General features: G+C 32.1%; 1 protein-coding gene across 1 annotated transcript in view; it reads left to right on the plus strand.

Moving 5' to 3' along the window:
* The first annotated feature begins 9,426 nt into the window (after nt 1–9,426).
* Nucleotides 9,427–22,401, plus strand: part of LOC111045733 (UDP-glucose 6-dehydrogenase) — a 29,151-nt gene continuing 16,176 nt past the window's right edge. Inside the window, exons 1-4 of the mRNA XM_039431789.1 lie at nt 9,427–9,720; nt 14,061–14,219; nt 20,179–20,316; nt 22,214–22,378. Of these exons, the coding sequence (XP_039287723.1) occupies nt 14,061–14,219; nt 20,179–20,316; nt 22,214–22,378 (462 nt within the window). The 5' untranslated portion in view covers nt 9,427–9,720. The remainder of the gene's footprint in view (nt 9,721–14,060; nt 14,220–20,178; nt 20,317–22,213; nt 22,379–22,401) is intronic.

Raw genomic sequence — 22,401 nt, forward strand, 5'->3', positions numbered from 1 at the left:
TATTTTTCTATTATTTCAATTTGTTAAACTTCATTGTTTTCTTGGTCTGACATCAGATATAATATAATTGTCAACTTTTTAGAAATTGTGGATTTATGTTTCAATTTAATAGCACTCTTAAGCATTTTACACTTAACTTTGTTCTCTAGGAAATTCTTATAAAATTTCTATTATTTGTTGTTGGTTATTGTTTTAATTGCAATATCATTCATATATATTTTTTGATTATCTATTGTAATCAATTCCAACTGACTTATATTTTTTACCTTTTTCAATAATTTTCTTTTGAGCATTAAAATTGCTTATTCAACTACTTTGGTGTTGACAACCTTTTTTCCTTTTATCTACAATCCCTTGAGCTACCAAAGGTGCCATCTATCCTTTTGCATGGACAAGCTATTGGCCAAGGCAAGTGCATGCACAAGGGTGCACCGGTATTTATTATATTGATTTTTCCTGTCCATCTATTCTAATAATTAGCCTTTCAATCATTTTCTCTATCTTCATTCATTTATACAGTCCACTAGTTTTGGGCAGAAAATTCAATATCATGAGTTAATTGCAAACTACAATTTGCAATCGCATTACAAGTTGTTTTAGTCTAGCTGTCTAGTTGTGTTGAGCCTCTAAGCAAGCAGACTAGGAGATTTCACATGCAATTTTTACGTCAAATGAGCAAAACTACTATAATTGAGGTAAAATAGTTCAGGAAATTCCTCTATCACTCTAAAGGACAGTGCATCTGCTACTTGCAGTAGATTACTGTATATTGAAAATTCGGTAATTGATTAAGGAAACCGTCATTAGAATATTTTTCTCAACTTTATTGCATCTATGTATCTTTATAATACAAATAGGAAAACCAAATTTTAACTTCATAAATCGTATTCCAATTAGGCTTTCTATTATACCGGTTGTAATAGAATTGGACTCAACACGAGCTTTATTCGACATTAAATATGTGTCTTAGTAACAGAGATAACAGATTATAAATATTACAGCTGTTTTATCATCACAATCTTCCCCCCTTAATATCAATCGGCACTCGTGGGGTATGGGGCGAGCTGGCGAAGTGAGACTGTCGATTCTCTGCCGTCGTTGTGGCGAACAAACGCATATTCAGGGTTACTCTCGATTAATTCAACTTTTTCAACTTGCGATTCTTGTTTTGAGTTTTTTGTCATCTTCTTCAACCATACACTTCCCGTTGAATGAAGAATGCAGAAATATATTTGAATCATTAAAGAAAGAAATAGGATCTGCCGTCGTTGTGGCGAACAAACGTTGAATGAAGAATGCAGAAATATATTTGAATCATTAAAGAAAGAAATAGGATCTGCAGTTCTAGTGCACATTGATGAAAAAGTCCCGTTCACTTTGGAAACTGATGCCTCAGATTACGCTATTGGAGCAGTATTAACACAGAATGAGAGACCAGTGGCGTTTTTCTCAAGAACTCTTTCCACATCATTCTGAAACTAGGCACTCTGCAGTGGAAAAAGAAGCTTATGCCATTGTGGAATCAATCAGGAAATGGCGACATTACTTACTTGGACGAGAATTTACACTTATCACAGACCAGAAATCAGTTTCATTCATGTTTAGTAATAAACAAACCAGCAAGATTAAGAATGACAAAATCCAACGATGGCGCCTTGAATTGTCAGAATATAAGTTCAATATAATTTATAGAGTTGGAAAAGAGAATATACCAGCAGATACACTATCAAGAGTCTGTGCCACTGTTGGATGCCATACAGATATAAAGAAACTGATAAAAATTCATGAGGACCTGTGTCATCCAGGAGTTACTCGACTCCATCATTGGACCAAAACAAAGAACTTACCATATTCAATAGATGATGTAATTCACCAGGAAGTTGCTGACGTTGCTGTGACTATTCACGGAATACTTTCTGTGATCGTAGCAAGTACTCTAGTGATGCGATCATTGACTTAGTTCCAGAAATCACATCATTACTGAACAGATATGATGCTTCTATCAAGGTTAATAATGATTTTCAAAATTGATAAAGTAATTTGGCTGAAGAGAATACATTTTTAGTGAGTTCTTTGGAGTAGAGAAAAATAAGAGACGAATGATTTTTGAGGATTCTTTGCATTGTGAAGAGGTAGGCGGAGGGCGAAATCAAATCTCTGAGAGTGGAAAATGAAGAGTTGAAAATGAATCTGCTTTTATAAATAAAGAAGTTCATGACAAGGATGCAATCATTGATCTACTAAAAATTGACTGTGAGAGACTTTCTGTCACAAATCATTTGACTGAGAATAAAGAAGTTGGAGATCAGATGAGAGCGAGTCTGTGACTATTGAAACTTGGAAGCGGACAACAACACTTTAAGGAAAGAACAGTTTTTTAAGAAGTAGCGCTGTAAATTGAGTAATAAAAATAAGAGCTTCTTGAGTTCCAAATCTAAGAATAATGTTTTCAAGCAATCAGGATTTGAACCAAGTCGATCAAGATGTTCAAATTCAAATTTTGATAGTGATGCTGCGGTTGCAGACGATTGTGAATCCGTGTCCGTCCCAGCATCTCCTAATCTCACAGTGCACCACTACGCCGACAGCCAGGGTAGAGATGTCGGAAGTCAGTTCAGGAGGAAGGAGCACATCAATTTCAACTCGTTTGTGAAGCCAGGAGCCAGGTTTCGTAATGTTGTGCCGGATAGATTGGGATTTCGGCAGGAAGGATGTTCTGGTGATTCAGGGTGGTTCTAAGGACATCAGCAGAAATGAGGCAAATGAGTCCTGACAGCTTTACGACAGTGTGCCAGCCCTCTATGGAACCAATGTCATCATTTTCTCGATTCCACATCGCTTTGATTTGGCGGACTGGTCATGTGTGAACAAACTGTCAAAGACACTAATATATCTATGAAAAAAATATGCGATTTGTTTCCTAATTGTAAGTTTGTGGATATAAGTCATTTGGAAGGAGATTCCATACAACGCATGGACTTCATTTAATAAGTTTGGCAAAAGATTATCAGCGATTGTATTGTAAAATGCGTACAAAGTAATTTCATGATTACAGAATCTACTCCTGCTATTCCACTTTATAGTTCTTTTTAGTTTAGACCACATAATTCTAGCTCAAATTGGTAATTGATAATGTGTTGTTCCTATTGAAAATCGATATAATATAATAATCTTATGGTGTAAAGCGAATTTGTGATTCTTTAGATAATTGTAATAGTCTACTTAGTAATATCAATCATCTAATTTGGTTGTTGCTCATTGGAATGTTCAAGGTTTGATAAATAAATTGGATGAACTCACAAGTTTCACTGCAATTTGATGAAGACTATTATGTGTTTCTGTGTACACGATATCTCATCTCCCAATTACGGAATGACTTGAAATTTGAAACTTAAGATCCTTACATATAAGGATCCGACACGAACAATTTCGTCAAATGCAATTCAAAATGGCGCTAAAATGGCGAAAATGTTGTCAAAAACAGGGGTTTTTTCGCGATTTCCTCGAAATGGCTCCAACGATTTTTGATTAGATTTATACCTATAATAGTCATTGATAAGCTATATAAACTGTCACAAGTCCCATATCTGTAAAAATTCAGCAGCTCCGCCCCATCTATGCAACTTTGATTTTCGATTCCCAATTATCAGGCTTCAGATACAATTTAAACAAAACATTTCAAGTGGTAAAGATTGAGCATGAAAATCTCTACAATAAATGTGCAGTAACATTTTCACCTAAAATTGAAAATAAGCTCGAAATTTGAGAAAATGTGATTATTCAATTGCAAACTGTTGGCAATTGTTGATTCTATTAAATCATCCACTATGAAGAGATAGCGGAGCTCGTGTGTCTCCAGCGTTATTGTCCTGTTACCAGCTGGCTCAGATCTTTGAACACTAGCGTCAGGTGATCAATTTCCATAACGGCAAGGAAAGTTGTGTGAGTGCGCCACACCAGATTTTTAAGTTTTAATATCTGTCAAAATGTTTAATGCTATTATATTATTCATTTGATATTTGTCTGGTCGACAATGTTTCTTTATTACTGCAGACAATCTCTTATAGAATTGTTATCGATATCGATAGAATTCTGATAGATCTCCATTGAAAATGGAATTTCTACCTAATATACTGCATATATTTGTTAAGAGATTCATCATAGCTATAATTGTTTTAGCTTTCTAATATAATTCGCATAGAAATAGAAATTTAAATTGAAAATGAAATTATTTCAGAACTCTGATAGACCTCCAATGAAAATGAAATTTCTACCAAATACAGGTATACTGCATATATTTGTTTAGAGATTCATCATAGCTATAATTGTTATAACTTTCTAATATAATTCGCATAGAAATAGAAAGACTCCTTCTGCATGATTTCATAATTACATATAAATATTTTTTGTGAAAGATAACCATGTCCATATTTATACAATTACAAAATATTATTTACTTGTATGTGTATGATTGTTCTATTACAAATATAATTACAGTACGTAACAATTTAGGTTCATGATTCATACTAATTTAAGTGAATCACACTAATAATCTATTCTATATCAAGTTGAAATACTAGTTGTCGCCTCAAAGAGATCGATTTCCCACAATTATAAAAAGCTAAAATCAAAATTTACTGATTCAATCGCATTCCTGATATGTCCTCAATTGAGTTTATTTACAAGTTTCTGGTTATGTAGGTAAAGATACAACATTTCCGAATAAATGGAGGATCTTAATCCATTCTATTCGAGCATTTCTACTGGTAGAAATAACGAACTATTCTCTGTTCAACAATCAATAAGTTTTTCCTGTTTTCATCTTACTAGTGTTGAGCAGGTTCATAGTGTAATACTATCCTTAAAGAATAGTGCTTGTCTTGATGTGTATTGCTTGAATTCTTACTTGTTGAAACTGGCTTCTCCCCATATTTGTGAAGTTCTGTGCTCTCTGTTTAATGATTGTATTCTTGATGGCGTTTTCCTAATGCTTAAAAATTGTCAAAATAATTCCTCTTTTCAAGAAAGGTTCTGCAAGTGAGTATAATAATTTTAGACCGATTTCTATCATTCCAGTTATTCTAAAATCTTTGAGGTAATTTTGTATTGTCAGATTGTTGAGTTTTTGAAAATAACTCATTGTTCTCCGATAGTCAATTTGGGTTCAGACCTAATAGAAGCACAATACAGCTATATCTGAATTCATGGAAAACTGTATCTATTCTATGATGAGAAGTGTAATCTACTAGGCAGCTTCTATGAATGAGCCGAGCTTTTGATACAATATCTCATCCCATCTTATTACCAAAGCTCAAATTCTATGGTTTTGATGACATGTCAACCATTTAATTGCCTCTTACTTGAGTGATAGATTCCATCTGTTTTTTATGATGGCTGTTTTTCTAATTATTTAAAAGTGTTATCAGGTGTTCCACAGGGTTCCACACTAGGTCCTATCCTCTTCATTATATATGTTAATGATCTTCCTGCAAATCAGTTGTAAAAATGTAAAACCATTTATGTTTGCTGATGATTTAGCTGTTCAAATAAAAAATAATGGTCTTTTGGTAGCTTACATACGGTTAATGAATAATTGAAGATTGGACAGCTTCTAATTCATTGTGTCTTAATAAGGACAAAACTCAACTTTTGGAATTTGGATTTAGATTGCAACCTGACAATGCAAAGTTTCTCGGTATTACAGTTCAAAGCAATTTAAAATGGGGCTTACACATCAAAATATTATGTGGCAAACTGTCGAAGGGAATTTTTTATGTTAAATAGATTAAAGTTCATTGTTGATAAGGGTTAAATTCAGTGTATTTTGCTTATCTTCATTCCCTTGTATTATGGTGTTGTTGCCTGGGGTAATGATACGAATGTAAATAAAACTATTGTGTACAGAAACGAGCAGTAAGGGTCATTGTTAATGTGAATAGCCGTTTTCACTGTGTAGATTTATTTAAAAAATTCAAGATTTTGACAGTACCAGCTATTTACATTCTTGAATGTCTTATGTATGTTAAAAATTAATTTAGCAAGTATTTCTGTAAATAGCAACGTTCACAATCATTACACTAGAATTCTGATAGATCTCCATTGAAAATGAAATTTCTACCTAATATACTGCATATATTTGTTAAGAGATTCATCATACCTATAATTGTTTCAGCTTTCTAATATAATTCGCATAGAAATAGAAATTTAAATTGAAAATGAAATTATTTCAGAACTCTGATAGACCTCCAATGAAAATGAAATTTCTACCAAATACAGGTATACTGCATATATTTGTTTAGAGATTCATCATAGCTATAATTGTTATACCTTTCTAATATAATTCGCATAGAAATAGAAAGACTCCTTCTGCATAATTTCATAATTTCATATAACTAAGAATATTTTTTGTGAAAGATAACCATGTCCATATTTATTCAATAATTACAAAATATTATTTACTTGTATGTGTATGATTGTTCTATTAGAAATATAATTACAGTACGTAACAATTTAGGTTCATGATTCACACTAATTCAAGTGAATCACACTAATAATCTATTCTATATCAAGTTGAAATACTAGTTGTCGCCTCAAAGAGATCGATTTCCCACAATTATAAAAAGTTAGAATCAAAATTTACTGATTCAATCGCATTCCTGATATGCCCTCAATTGAGTTTATTTACAAGTTTATGGTTATGTAGGTAAAGATACAACATTTCCGAATAAATGGAGGATCTAAATCCATTCTATTCGAGTATTTCTACTGGTAGAAATAACGAACTATTCTCTGTTATTCAACAATCAATAATTTTTTCCTGTTTTCAGAATGATGATTGCTTATTATTTCCGAAGAAATATCTTTTAATGGATATCTGTGCTTGCTTCTAAAGGCCTGCGAAGGTTCTTGACCTCGAAGGTCATCAAACAGTTTCTTTGAAAGGATTCTCCTGTGATTCAGTCGAGTTTATTCAGAATTTTGTAAACCTGCTCGCTTGCATTTCCTCTCAGTGGCTTCATCTTCTAATTCTCACGTCTTTCATCTCATTTTCTCTCTTGTATCCTCTCTTTCCCACCAGTTTCTCAACCTTCTTGCCTTTTTCTTTCTTTGTTACTCTGTCACTCATTACAACTTCTCTTCAGAACATAGATTTGAAGAGAGGAGATCTGTAAACAGATCTGCACAAAGATCTTCCCATAGTGAAATCATTTTATATAAACTTTCAGCATCAGTTCATTGGTTTAGTGATAAGCATTAATTAAGATATTTATAAGGGATACTGACAGTTCAAAATAAATCTCACTATGGGGAAAAGTTTGTGCATTACTATTCTGAACTTCAGAATGATTTCATGTAACCCTTCTTGAAATGTGTGAGAAATTTGAATTTTAGAAGAGAATGATGTAGTTATCATAATTAATGAATAGATACAATCTAACTCTATCTGGAATAATTTATAGTAGATGAGAACCAGGTACATGTCATTTTTTGCTATTATAAATTAAATAGAATGTTTCATAATATTATATGTTATAATTTTCTTACAAGAAACATTGTTTGCTGACGATTCCCATACCTATTCATTTTATAATAGTTTCCAACAACCAACTAAACTGTTACAAAAGTACGTGGATGTCATTGGAGATTATGTTATATTTATTGTCATAAATAATAATAAAATAAGCCTTAATTTGACTTTTGAAGAAGTTTCAATAATATATATTTTGAAGTTGAATTTCATTTTACTTCTAAGGAAACTCTGTGTACAGTTAGATTATTTCTGATTTTTAATTTCACAAAACTAAAATTATTGAAGGAAATTTATGGAAAATTCAAGAAAACAGCAAAAATAAGTGAATGGGTCTTCCAACAATAAACTATGAAGTAATGTTATCCATTTTATCTGTGACTAACAACAGGCCTGAAAAATTCAAAGTGTACAGCCTTGTAGAGTATTACAGAAGTCCAGTTCATTAATAAATCCGGGTCAAAGAATGGTTCAATTTTCATTTCTTGTTCCCATTGTTTAGCTATTGCTCATTGATACTATATAAGTTAAAAATAGAAATTCTCGCAGAAAATACCATATAATATAGATTTCTTTCTTATATAAAATTTATTTATTATTAGATTATGATTGAATCCACTTCAAGGAAATTGCTAACAATGTGAGGAATCAGGTTTGATGTGACGTGTTCCAGCCTCTATGTACTTTGTTCTTTATTACCTTGAGTCTTATTCTTGGTGACGCAATTCAAGTAAGTGTCATCATCAGGGAAATACTTCCATTATAAGGAAGTGTTGAATGAGTCGTTGAATTCTCATCTGAGAAATAATATTTATTTACACACTTTTTTCTATGTGTTTCACAATACATGCAGACAAATAATATTTGACTGCATGTCGTGTGAAATACGGTACATAGAAAAAAGTGTGTTAATACATCGCAACTCGGAATGAATCAAGAAACCATCACCAATCTTTATTTCTTATGAACAAGAAAAAACTTTCGATTATATTGCTTGAAAATTGCAGGGAAATTTTTGGGAAATACTATTTCCCAAAATTAAAAAAAAGTACAATTTAGCAAAAGAAGCTGTAACGTAGATTAGTATTATGAGCATCGTCAGTTATGAATTTTTGTTGAATAGCCTAATGTAGGTACGGTACGGTATTAATTTATCAAATTCGGGGGGGGGGAGAGGAATAATTTTAAAGATTTAATCCTGATAATGATCATGATCATGATTTTTTATCTGTGCTTAAGTTAAACGAATGAAAATATTAAAAATGAGAGATGAATATGGACCTATACACAGTTTTAGGTTGGGTCTGAACCATGAAACTGCATAGGATCCAATGTCAATAAATCAATTTCAACTGCAAATAGGATAAACTTGTGTCATTTTTTAGAGCACTTCACAAAACTTAGTGCCAGTTGCACAAAAGCCGATTAAATTTTAACCGTGATTAATTCCAGGAGTACCAATCAGAGAAGCCGTCATAAAAAAACCCTTTTCTGATTGGTATTGGTTCTCGTGAAATTAATTAAAATTTAAAATTTTGAAAGTTATTTTAAAAAATTCGAAAGTTAAAATTTAACCGGCTTTTGTGCAACCGGGCCCAAGGGATTTAAGATAGGATTATTCCCATTTTCAAGTTTTTTTTATTGATAATATTTCATTTGAATTGAAATAAATAATAATTAAATTACAATGTTAGATTTTTAATTCTAAATTGGTATAAGCTCTACAATAATTATAAAAATTAAAATATAATAATTACAGTACTGAATTGAATACCGTACATTTTGCGAAGATTTGAAAAACTCAGTTGAACGGTACAAAAATGTCAGAATTGGGAGTTTTCGTCAGCTCAGGTTGGTGCTACTGAATACGTGAATGCCAATCGGCTGCCTTGATTTTCAAGCAGCAGACAGCAGACAATTCGACAACAGCACTTGTGTTGTAGGAATTTTGATAGGTTATGTGTTTCTTGGAAAGAGGTTTTAGCAATTATTTTGTGTTAATATTCTAGTAATTTTAATAACTGATTGTGATTTGTTTGTTTCCTCTGATTGTTACTTTTTATAACAACATAGATGCTTCATTTCGGTTATGTGTGAACTATTTGGATTGATTTGAACCTCTGTTTTGTATTGTGCTGAATTTTTGGTTTCAGCTCTATAGTAATTTTTAAATTCAAATTAACTTTTAGAAGGTAAGTTTACCAATTTTAATTCTCAAATGTTAAATATTCAATTATCAAAGGTGTATTATCGATTATCTTGTGTAGTTGAACCATGCCGTAAAAACCTTTGCTGTTTAAGTTGAATTTGCAGGCTCACCTGTACCTGGATTTTACTACCGGTTCATACTTGAATATAAACATTCAAATACACTAGGTACTATCATTTTAATTTGCATACAATTACTCCACATCCTATTAAAACAATTTATTGTACCGATAGTGCATAAACAAAAATAATATGATGAACACTCAGGAAATCTGCAAGGCTCTTCTAGAATTTCAAGGGGTTTTTTCAATTTATTATTATTTTTCTTGATAAAATAGAATATAGCATCATAATCATAGGTGAGGTCATCAACTAGGCCTACTGCATTTTAAAATTTATAATCAATTACAGGCTTTGAGGTAATATTTGAAGTGGAAATATAAATTAGTCTGAACGTACAGTAAGTTATTAAATTGTTCTCTAATAAAATGTGCAATTTTTTAAAACAATGTACCAATTATTGCAGATACATATTTCCACATGTAAATAATGTTGTTTTTTTAAACCACACTCAGATAGGTCCAACATATCTGTAGATGCATAAAGTACCGTATTGAGTGCCGTACCTAAATATATGAGTGATGGGACTACATTCAATAACTCTGTTGAGAGAAACTAATTGAACAAAGGTGCTAATTGCAATGCAATAATTAGAATACTCAGTTGGCAACATTACTGTTTATTCTTTTCTGATTGAACGTGCAGATTAGAATAGCAATAGAGCATTCAACTTGACATTTTAATAAAAAATATAGTTACAAAAAATTTCTCAATATCTACGACATTAAAAGTCCACTGAAGAGTGTGGATAATAACTATTATATTATTATAGAATAATCTATTATTGGTCTATTTGCCAAATTTATGAAAAACCATCTTCTTATTTTTTTATAAAAGTTTCTCTTCAGATTATTCTATAATTATTCATAAAAAGAATTTAATACCTAGGCCTATTGTATAATACATACTTATATCGATATATTAACAGACCAAGAATGACTAAACACTGTGCATGAATCAATAAAGATTATTGTTCTAAGGAACATCTATCACAGTTTGAAAATCTATCAATCTTACTGTTCTTTAAGTGTAGCGCATAGAACAATTACTATGCTGTTGTTAAAACTAAAAAGCTGTATTGTTAGTGTTCGAATCGGTTCTCACAATCACAGTACTATGAGTTATGACTATTTCAATGGTTTTCCTTGTAGATAACGGAAAAGCAAGTTAATGTTTCTAAGAAGATTGCTAAATTGATGTAACCAATTTTTCTTGAGTGTTTAACATGACTAGGCCTACTAAGAACATCTTTTTGGCTTTGATTAGATAACTACACTATACCTTCTTATAACCAATAACACTAACTTTTCAAGTTTTTTTAAAAACTAATTTTGCATACTAGACTACAAAAATGTAATAATATATCAGTGCAAAAATGAATCGGTTCTTGATTCAACTATGGACTCTATGCTCTTCATTATTACAGTATATAGTATATAGCCTACGGTACCATGGTATTACAACATTTTACAACATAATAGGTGTATGGTGATACAGTAAATGGTCTTTCTTAGTACCTCAGTAGCTAAAATAATATTATTTTCACAATGAATATTGAAGTAACTAGTTTACTCAACTAATATAGATCTCAAATTCTATAATATTGAGGATTATAAATACCAAGAATTTACTATTCAGTTCTTTAGAAATCTTCAAAAATAGTATATTAAATATTTTGGAACTCAAGAATTATTTCCGGTAGTTAGTAGTACTCTTTAAATTAAACATTAGTTTTCATTATAAAAACAATCTCTAAGTAGAACAGGAAGTTGGAATGATAAGATTGATGTTACGCTATTTCAGCTCTAAAAAATTATTTTTATTTTTATCATACCCTTCCAATTTGTTCTAATTATTTATAAAGTTTTATTCCACCCAAAAATTGTGTTGAATTTTCTTTCAATCGAGGGAACACCGGAAAAATTGTATTATCTTCACAAATTGTATATAAGGTATATAGCCTATTGACTAATTCCAAGCAAATAAAAATTAGTTGAAACAAGTTATTATAAAGACTTATATAGTCTTTAGAAGACTTAATATATCTTAGTCTTCTAAAGACTTATATATTGACTAATTCCAAGCAAATAAAAATTAGTTGAAGCAAGAAGTTATTATAAAGCTATCATCAAAAATATTATGATTTCATTAATTTGCTTACTCATACCTGTCCCTTTAAATTCCATATCAAATTATTTACTTCAATGGGGTCAATTCTTTAAATTTAATGCCAAAATCCTTGTGAACGAATCTACTGCTTTCATTTTCAAGTCACAGTCCCAAGAAATTTTTATTCTGAAGAGGATTCAACAAACACTGAATTTGGTCAAGTAAAGAAACTTGGAAAATTAAAAATATCCTTGTATCATGGATACAAAACTGATTGTAACCAATAAGTTTAAGATCCGACCTAGATTTGAGATCACAATGTACAGTTCAATTGACGCCACTTAATGATTGAAGCTGTGAAAAATATGAGGCCATTCTATTATTAGCGCTTAAACTGACCCTGGTATCAGGAAATTCAATTATCCCCAATGTTTACTAAAAACTACATTTTTAATATTAAAAAAAGAAGATATTTCATATGAATGAGTCTATGTAGAACGATAAAATGAATTTAAAAAGATTGTAGAGTGTGAATGAATAATATACAATCAACCAGACACAATAAAGCTCTAAACAAGATGCAGACATTTATGTGATAGGTGAGAACACTTTTGGTGAATTCCAGATTTGCTGCTTACAGATAGGCGCACACAGATCGTCATCGGACAGACGGCACGGATCGGACGATTAGATTTGATGCATTATTTTTAATTGGAGTGCGCATACCTATACGATGTGGATAAGAATGTAGATAGGATAAGAATATACCTATACGATGCGGATAGGTATGCGCACTCCAATTGAAAACAATGCATAAAATCTAATCGTCCGATGCGTGCCGTCCGTCCGATGACGAACTTTGTGCGCCTACCTTAAGTCTCCAAATGAAAGTGGATAAAACGACTTGCAGTTGTTATAGTCATTTGTATTGTATTACTAGTCATTTATTTATCATTTAAAAATAACGAAAAAATAATGTTAGTTCTTACATCATAATCAATTTCTAGTAATACTAGAGGCTGATGAAGCTGTAACTTATAAAATTTTATCATTTATCACTTCAATAAATAAAAGGCTAGCCTAATACATATTTCAGTCACAATTTAATTTATAAAAAAATTCTACAATATCAATTCTATTACGATACTATACAGAAAATTCAGTGTATAGCTTCAAATAGCTGATTGTATTCTATTACATTGTTTGCATTCTCTAATAATATTGGGGCACCGAGCTTCGCTCGTTATTTATTTATTGACTTTTGATAAACCGAACATAATTCTTTAAAATGATTGGGGAAGTACTAACAGGCACAGCCCAAAACTGTTTCTTTCCCGAATTTTGATTTATACACTATAAATAGTCCAGAAAGTAGGTTTATGTTCCATAGACTTTAATTCAAGTTCATTTTTCTGTTCAAACATTTGAAAACAGAAAAAAATATAATTAAGATTATATACAAACCAAATTGAATAACAAAATAACACTCACTAATCACTTGAAATTGTCAAATACCTAATGATCAACTTTGAAAATTATGATATAGGTACTCTAGTTTAGGAGGATTATCATGTCATGTCAACAAATCAGATTATGTTGATCAAATCGATTAAATTTTCTATCTAGATAAAATTTTTCGCTGATTGATTATGATTACACAGCTGGAAATAATTCTGTCTTTCTCCCACACAGGCACACGCATCTTCTGTTATCGAAAGACGACGAAATTATTATCTGTTTTCCAAGGATGAATAAATTTATCCTTTTAATGTCGTTCAGCGAGTTTTCCAAAGAATGAGACCTAGTGCAATCGAATCTTTATATCATAAACCTACTATGTTCCAAATTTCGTAAAAATCGTTATAGCCGTTTTCGAGATCCGTAAAACATAAATAACCAGATATAAAAATAGCCAGATATATACAGAAATTGCTCGCTTAATATAATAGGATATATATGTTGTGGTACTTTTCCATAATGAAAATAATTTGAGTTTTTTATTAAATCTAATCAATTTAGATATTTAACCGCTATGTTCTTACAGTTTTTTGACGGTAAAATTTTATCTATTTTGATAATATTGTTCAAATTTCAGATGCCGATCGATAAAATCTGCTGCATAGGGGCCGGATACGTGGGAGGTCCGACCTGCAGTGTTATAGCCCTGAAATGTCCCAACATCCAAGTAACTGTAGTCGACAAGTGCAAGGAACGCATTGAGCAGTGGAATTCGAACAAGCTGCCAATTTACGAGGTACTCTACAGCATAAAAATCAGTCAACCAGCAATGTTCATTATAACATTATACAGTGAGGTCCACGTTATAATGGCAGTATTTCTGTATTTGATTAACATTATGTTCCTATCGTTGTCTATCATTCGACAAAACAGATTGCACTATCTTTTCTAGCTCCGCAACGTTGCCATATCGTTTTTCTTTAACAAAGAAAAAATATAATTAATCACTAACATATTCAATCTCAATAATATGATTATTATCATAGTAAAAGTTTATGAATTTTATGAAAATGCATTATTAAATAATTTATTGATAAAATATACTTTCTTGACGAATAAAATATAATTGATTATTTTAACAAGAATGAACATTTGATATTGTATTGAATATACAGGTATCAGCTATCTTCTAGGCTGTGGCAAGGTAAAGAATTGACAACGCTGTTTTCCTATCTTTCTTCACTGCCATTGTAACGTGGACCTCACTATATTATCATAAACTGTAGTAAGATATACTCCAAACTGTCAAGCTTCCTTATGGCTTCTAAACTTTTGAATGATTAAACATTTTCAAGTTTTGGATTACAGTTTGGTTGAAATATTTTCATTATTTTTGGGTCTCAATCTAATTAAATTCTAAATTTTGTATATTCCTGGACTCGTAATTTGATTTAAAGTGAAGCAAAATAACCGACGTTTTAGACATACTTCAATCAAAATTCGGAAAGGGAATAGTTTTGGGCTAGGCCTGTTGGTCCTTTTCTAATCATGTATTTGATTTGTGTATTATCTGTTTGTTTGCTTTTAAAGCTCCCCAGAGAGTCTTATCAGAGTATTGGAATTGTCAAAAAGTGTGAAATTTATGAAATTCAAATAAATAAATGAAATCAATGCTTCCCATTCCACCAATGCTGACAGTCTAACGTGAATCTTAGTATACGATTACTTGTATAGAGCTGTGCTTAACCCAAGGTAACTAGATAAAACCCAAATTCAAATTCAAATTTATTCCACGAAAACGTACACATTACAAAATTAAAATACAAGTTCTCAAAAGCAAAATAACATAGTTATTAATATACACATATTACACTGTATTATTTATTTTACATAGTGGATTTCTACTGGCAAAAGTATAACTTGTCCGCCAGTAGGAGTAGCAATAATTACATTGTAACAAAAGTAAAAGAAAATACTTTACAGAACTCAAGAATTTAGATCATAATTCAAAAATAAGATGTCGAACTATTAGGGGAAAATAATATTAGCCTATATTACGTTGATATTAAAGTAATAAGATTGAATTATCCAGTTTTTAACGGTTGGTGGGATATATTATTTAATCACTTTTTGATTGGTGAGATCATTTGGGATATTATTTATAATTTTTGGAGCAATATAAATGAGCTGTTTTCGAATTAGTGTGAAGTCTGAAACGTAACATTCGAATTACTTAAATCCATTGTTACTAGTAGTTCTGTGAACAGTAGACCTCACGCAGTTTTCTTATCTACAAGTACCTGATTGAAACTATAGACCTTGTAGAAATAAAGCAATAGACTGGCTTCTCCACACATTTGTGTAATCACTTGTCAGTTGATGAATAATTATATAGTCTGATTTTTACTCTAATATTGGCGTATGAAGGAGGCTCCTATTCCCTTTTATATTATCCTTGGAATGAAAAATTTCCAAAAACCTTGTATATACGTCGACGCGCAATTTAAAAAGGAACATACCATTCAAATTTCATGGAAATCTATTACCGCGTTTCGCCGTAAATGCGCAACATATAAACATTTAAACATTAAGAGAAATGCCAAACCTTCGACTTGAATCTTCAACTAGAAAATACCCTGAATAAAGATCATGTTTTACAATAAAAAATGGAAAAAAGAGCAGCCTATATTTTAGTAAACCAATGTTCTTTTGTATTGTCTGATAATATTCCCTCTCTCAGTCTCCGCCTGTATGTACAAAGCATAAAAATAGGCTACTGTTGTTGGAGTGAAAATTTGTTGCTAAATTAAATCATATTTCTTTTTTTTAGTATCTGATGATACCAATGAATACTATCCTCAATTGTCTTTACTAGTTAAGTAGTTCTGTGAATAGTAGACCTCACGCAGTATTCTCATCCACAAGTACCTGATTGAAACTATAGACCTTGTAGAAATACAGCAATAGACTGGCTTCTCCACACATCTGTGTAATCACTTGTCAGTTGATGAATATAGTCTGATTTTTACTCTAATATTGGCGTATGAAGGAGGCTCCTTTTTCCTTTTATATTATTCTTGAAATGCGAAATTTCCAAAAAAAACCTTGTATATACGTCGACGCGCAATTTAAAAAGGAACATACCATTCAAATTTCATGAAAATCTATTACCGCGTTTCGCCGTAAATGCGCAACATATACACATTTAAACAGTCAAACATTGAAACATTGAGAAATGCCAAACCGTCAAACATTGAAACATTGAGAAATGCCAAACCGAGATGCCAAACATTGAGAAATGTCAAACATTGAAACATTGAGAAATGCCAAACCGTCGACTTGAATCTTAGACCTCACTTCGCTCGGTCAATATCACAAAACTTAGTATATGATCTATGTATATCCACTGCAAGCTGTCAGCGTTGATTGAATGGGAAACATTGGTGTTACATTTGTAAGGTAAGCTGACAGTTTGAAGTGAATTCCACTAAAATAGTTGAAATAGCCTAGAGCTTCCGGAGTGGGATACATGTGCATTTTATTGTACTTAAAGTATAGTGTAAACGCTGTAATTGCTCCTCCTCATGTATGTGAGGATAATTATTGAGCGTAAATACTTCTTTATTACTTTTACGTTCAATAAAAGTTGTAAAATAAAGCTGTGATAAGTTCTGAATAGTGTGTTTGTCTTTTCGGTCTCAAAATTTTATAGTTTTTTCAAAGTTTGGAATTTTCTAATTAATTGTGATTGATTTAATTCAATTTTGAAGTATTCTCAATTTAAAAATAATTTTTTGTGTTTTGAATTGTAAATTGAGTGTGTAATTATAGGAGAATGAGTGACACATAACCTAGCTGCATTTGGACTGTTGTAAAAATTAGAATTGGAACCGTTTTGGGCGTAGCCTGTGGTACTCTTCTGAAAGTTGCGTAATTCTGAATGATTGAATAAATTGAATACCTTTTTTATTTTTTTCTCTGTTCGTCATTTATGTTTCTTTTATCCTAGCAGAGAATAGCTGTACATCTTTAGATTGGTTACTCCAGTTAATTGTTCTTTGACAAAAATAAATTATTTATTTATTTTATTTATAATGTCTAATTCTAGTTGTCTAAGGCTAGGCGCACACCAGTTAGTCAAGACAAGACACGTTTAGTCACCATACTTCACATAGCTGCTTATGACTCTATTCACACTGATTAGTCATTGCAATTGAACATATCTTCATAAGCAACTATGTGACTAAACGTGTCTTGTCTTGTCTAAATGGTGTGTGCCTAGCCTTAGTGTAATGTCTAGTTGAGTCTAAAGTAATTCAACATCTGTGAGCCCTATTTAGCATTAATAAGTTACTCCCGCTTTAGAAAAACATTATTTTTTGTTGTCATTTTTCTTGCATAAAAATAGGTCTGTATATATCAACTTGTATTGAGTATTCAAGGTTAAAAATCTGGTGTGGCGCACTCACACAACTTTCCTTGCCGTAATGAAAATTGATCACCTGACGCTAGTGTTCCCGCGCATCTCAAGTCTACTATTTAAAGATTTGAGCCTGCTGGTGACAGGGCAATAACGCTGGAGACACACATGAGGTCTGCTATCTCTTCATAGTGAATGATTTAATAGAATCAACAATAATTTGCAATTGAATAATCACATTTTCTCGAATTTAAAGCTTATTTTCAATGTTAGGTGAAAATGTTACTGAATATTAATTGTAGAGATTTTCATGCTCAATCTACTCCACTTGATTTTTTTTGTTTCAATCTGAAGCCTGATAATTGGGAATCTATCTGCATTGATGGGGCGGAGCTCCTGAAATTTTTACAGATATGGGACTTGTGGCAGTTGATAGAGCTTATCGATGACTATTTTAGGTATGAATTTGATCAAAATCGTTGGAGCCCTTTCCGAGAAAATCACGAAAAACCCTGTTTTTGACAACATTTTCGCCATTTTATCCGCCATCTTGAATTGCATTTGATCGAAATTGTTCGTGTCGGATCCTTATAGTGAAAGGACCTTAAGTTCCAATTTCGTAAAAATCGTTATAGCCGTTTTCGAGATCCGTAAAACATAAATAACCAGATATAAAAATAGCCAGATATATACAGAAATTGCTCGCTTAATATAATAGGATATATATGTTGTGTACTTTTCCATAATGAAAATAATTGAGTTTTTTTATTAAATCTAATCAATTTAGATATTTAACGCTATGTTCTTACAGTTTTTTGACGGTAAAATTTTATCTATTTTGATAATATTGTTCAAATTTCAGATGCCGATCGATAAAATCTGCTGCATAGGGGCGGATACGTGGGAGGTCCGACCTGCAGTGTTATAGCCCTGAATGTCCCAACATCCAAGTAACTGTAGTCGACAAGTGCAAGGAACGCATTGAGCAGTGGAATTCGAACAAGCTGCCAATTTACGAGGTACTCTACAGCATAAAAATCAGTCAACCAGCAATGTTCATTATAACATTATACAGTGAGGTCCACGTTATAATGGCAGTATTTCTGTATTTGATTAACATTTATGTTCCTATCGTTGTCTATCATTCGACAAAACAGATTGCACTATCTTTTCTAGCTCCGCAACGTTGCCATATCGTTTTTCTTTAACAAAGAAAAAATATAATTAATCACTAACATATTCAATCTCAATAATATGATTATTATCATAGTAAAAGTTTATGAATTTTATGAAAATGCATTATTAAATATTATTGATAAAATATACTTTCTTGACGAATAAAATATAATTGATTATTTTTAACAAGAATGAACATTTGATATTGTATTGAATATACAGGTATCAGCTATCTTCTAGGCTGTGGCAAGTAAAGAATTGACAACGCTGTTTTCCTATCTTTCTTCACTGCCATTGTAACGTGGACCTCACTATATTATCATAAACTGTAGTAAGATATACTCCAAACTGTCAAGCTTCTTATGGCTTCTAAACTTTTGAATGATTAAACATTTTCAAGTTTTGGATTACAGTTTGGTTGAAATATTTTTCATTATTTTTGGGTCTCAATCTAATTAAATTCTAAATTTGTATATTCCTGGACTCGTAATTTGATTTAAAGTGAAGCAAAATAACCGACGTTTTAGACATACTTCAATCAAAATTCGGAAAGGGAATAGTTTTGGGCTAGGCCTGTTGGTCCTTTTCTAATCATGTATTTGATTTGTGTATTATCTGTTTGTTTGCTTTTAAAGCTCCCAGAGAGTCTTATCAGAGTATTGGAATTGTCAAAAAGTGTGAAATTTATGAAATTCAATAAATAAATGAAATCAATGCTTCCCATTCCACCAATGCTGACAGTCTAACGTGAATCTAGTATACGATTACTTGTATAGAGCTGTGCTTAACCCAAGGTAACTAGATAAAACCCAAATTCAAATTCAAATTTATTCCACGAAAACGTACACATTACAAAATTAAAATACAAGTTCTCAAAAGCAAAATAACATAGTTATTAATATACCATATCTGTAAAATTATGGGACAATATTATAATTGATTTGGACAGTATAGTATAAATTGGAAATGGGACAGTTTTGGGCATGAGCCTGTTGTGCCTTCCTCATGTTAAGTATTTGTACACAATGTGATAAATAAATAAATATCGTACGCCACTTATAAATTAATTAAACTGAGTCCCCCTTTCGAAACCCTTCAGCTTTTCAGTTTTAATATGGCATTTTATACATTTTTTCTATATTTAATTTTCGTTTTTCAGCCTGGACTTGATGAGGTTGTGGCCAAATGTAGGGGTAAGAATTTATTCTTCTCCAATGACATAGAAACCAGCATTAAAGAGGCAGACCTTATCTTCATATCAGTCAATACGCCAACAAAGACCTTTGGAAATGGAAAGGTGAGTCTTGCAATTGCTTAAACTTTCTACATATTTCTATTTTCAAATTCAATCTATTGAATATTCTATCTTCTAATTTAGGAATGCCAAAATGTAAATAACATAAAAAAAATACAGATAACCCAAAATGTTGCTGAAAAGCCTGACACTATAGTTAGGCTCACGTTATAATGGTAGTGGAGAGAGATAGAAAAACACCGTTGCTGATTCTCTGTTTTGCCACTGCCTTCTGTAGAGGATAGCTCATGGTAATATTTACCGTTCATTCTTGTTTGTAATAATCAAAATCATCAATTATTATTCAACAAAAATCCAAATTAAATGCTGTAATTCATTATTAAATAATTAAATTATTAATTCATTAGCATTTGAATAATGCAATATCTCAGTAATTTCCATCTCTAATCAAAATTATATTTTCTTCGTTAAGAAAATATATTATTAATGATTAAATAATACCATTTTAATATTTGAGATCAAATAATAATCTGTTGATTTATATATTTCCACATCAAGACCCGATCTAGCAACGTTGCGGAGCTAGAAAAGGATAGCGCTATCTGCTTTGTCGAATGATAGACAAGGATAGCAACATTAATGTTGACAAATTCTGCCCTTATAACTTGCCCTCACTGTAGCTGAATTTAGCTATGCAGATTCGGTTTCATAGTAATAGTAGTATAGTAGTTTTTTGGTAGTAATAGTAGCATAATAAAGTTATTGAATTTTGTCAGTTGATCTCGTTGTCGCATTAATTTTGTGCCTTATTCGATTCAGTTCAAACTTACTATGTGCACTCTTCTTCTTTTTCTTCTTCTTCTTCTTCTTCTTCTTCTTCTTCTTCTTCTTCGTAGTTGTCTTCGTCTTCGTCTTCTATCTTCCTCTACTCTTATTCTGTTCTATTTAATTCCATTCTGTCCTACACTATTCTATGTACCTATGATTACTATGTAATTACTTACTTACGAAGCGCAACAGCCCTGCGTGGACCTTGGCCTCGTCAACAATTCGCCTCCATTCATCTCTCTGATTAGCCAGTCTCCTCCAGCCTCACTCCTAGACACGCTAGATCTTTTTCTAGATCTCGTGTCTCAAGCGACATATTTTCCTCGTTCCTTCCATTCTTCCAACAAGCATCGCCTCTGCATCCTATTATTCTCCATTCTTTGGACATGTCCCAGCCAGCTGATTCTTCTAGACTTTATGAATCGTACTATGTCATTTCCAAGCAGAAAGTTACTTATCTCCGCATTGCTTCTGATTCTCCACTCTCCATTTCCGTATATGGGGCAATGAATTCTTCTCATTACTTTTTTTTCGAAAATCCTCAATGCGTTCATATTTTGGGAGTTGAGAACCCAAGTTTTACAGCCGTATGTCACTACCGGTCTTATAAGTGTTTAGGTGCGTACAGACTTTCGCTCTGCTCCGCAACCGAACGTCACTCCAGCAGAGCGATTGATGATCGACCGGGGAGCAACAGTGGTTCGACCGGGGAACGCGTGAAGATTTAACATCTTCCGTAACGTTCATGATGGGTACGTATGCGGAGCGACTGTAGTTCGATGGAGGAACGAAGGCGGTACGAGGGCGGAGCGTGCTCGGTGCGGGTTGGATGCGCGTATATGTGTACGCAGCTTTAGATATAGTTTCATTTTCGTGCATCTTGATATTAGTCTAGACTTCATTAAACTTCTATTTGCAAAGTAAGCTCTGTTACCCTGATCAATTCTCTTTTTAATTTCCTGACTCAGGTTATTGCTTACATTCAGTTCAGTTCCAATGATTACTATGTACCTATCATTAATAAACAACCTGAGCTGTTGGGTTTTGGATATAGGAATTCAATAAATATGATTTATTACTCAGTTTTCCCAAAATGAATTTTCTCTTTCAGGGTCGAGCAGCTGACTTGAAGTACGTGGAAAGTGCGGCCAGGATAATCGCCGAGGTGGCTACTGGAAATAAAATCGTAGTGGAGAAGAGTACTGTACCGGTGAGGGCCGCCGAGAGTATTATGACAATTCTGAGGGCCAATCACAAGCCTGGAGTCAGCTATCAGGTATTCAAAATACAGGTGATCCG

The sequence above is a fragment of the Nilaparvata lugens genome, chromosome 6, assembly GCF_014356525.2.
Source record: "Nilaparvata lugens isolate BPH chromosome 6, ASM1435652v1, whole genome shotgun sequence".
Taxonomy (NCBI): Eukaryota; Metazoa; Arthropoda; class Insecta; order Hemiptera; family Delphacidae; genus Nilaparvata; species Nilaparvata lugens.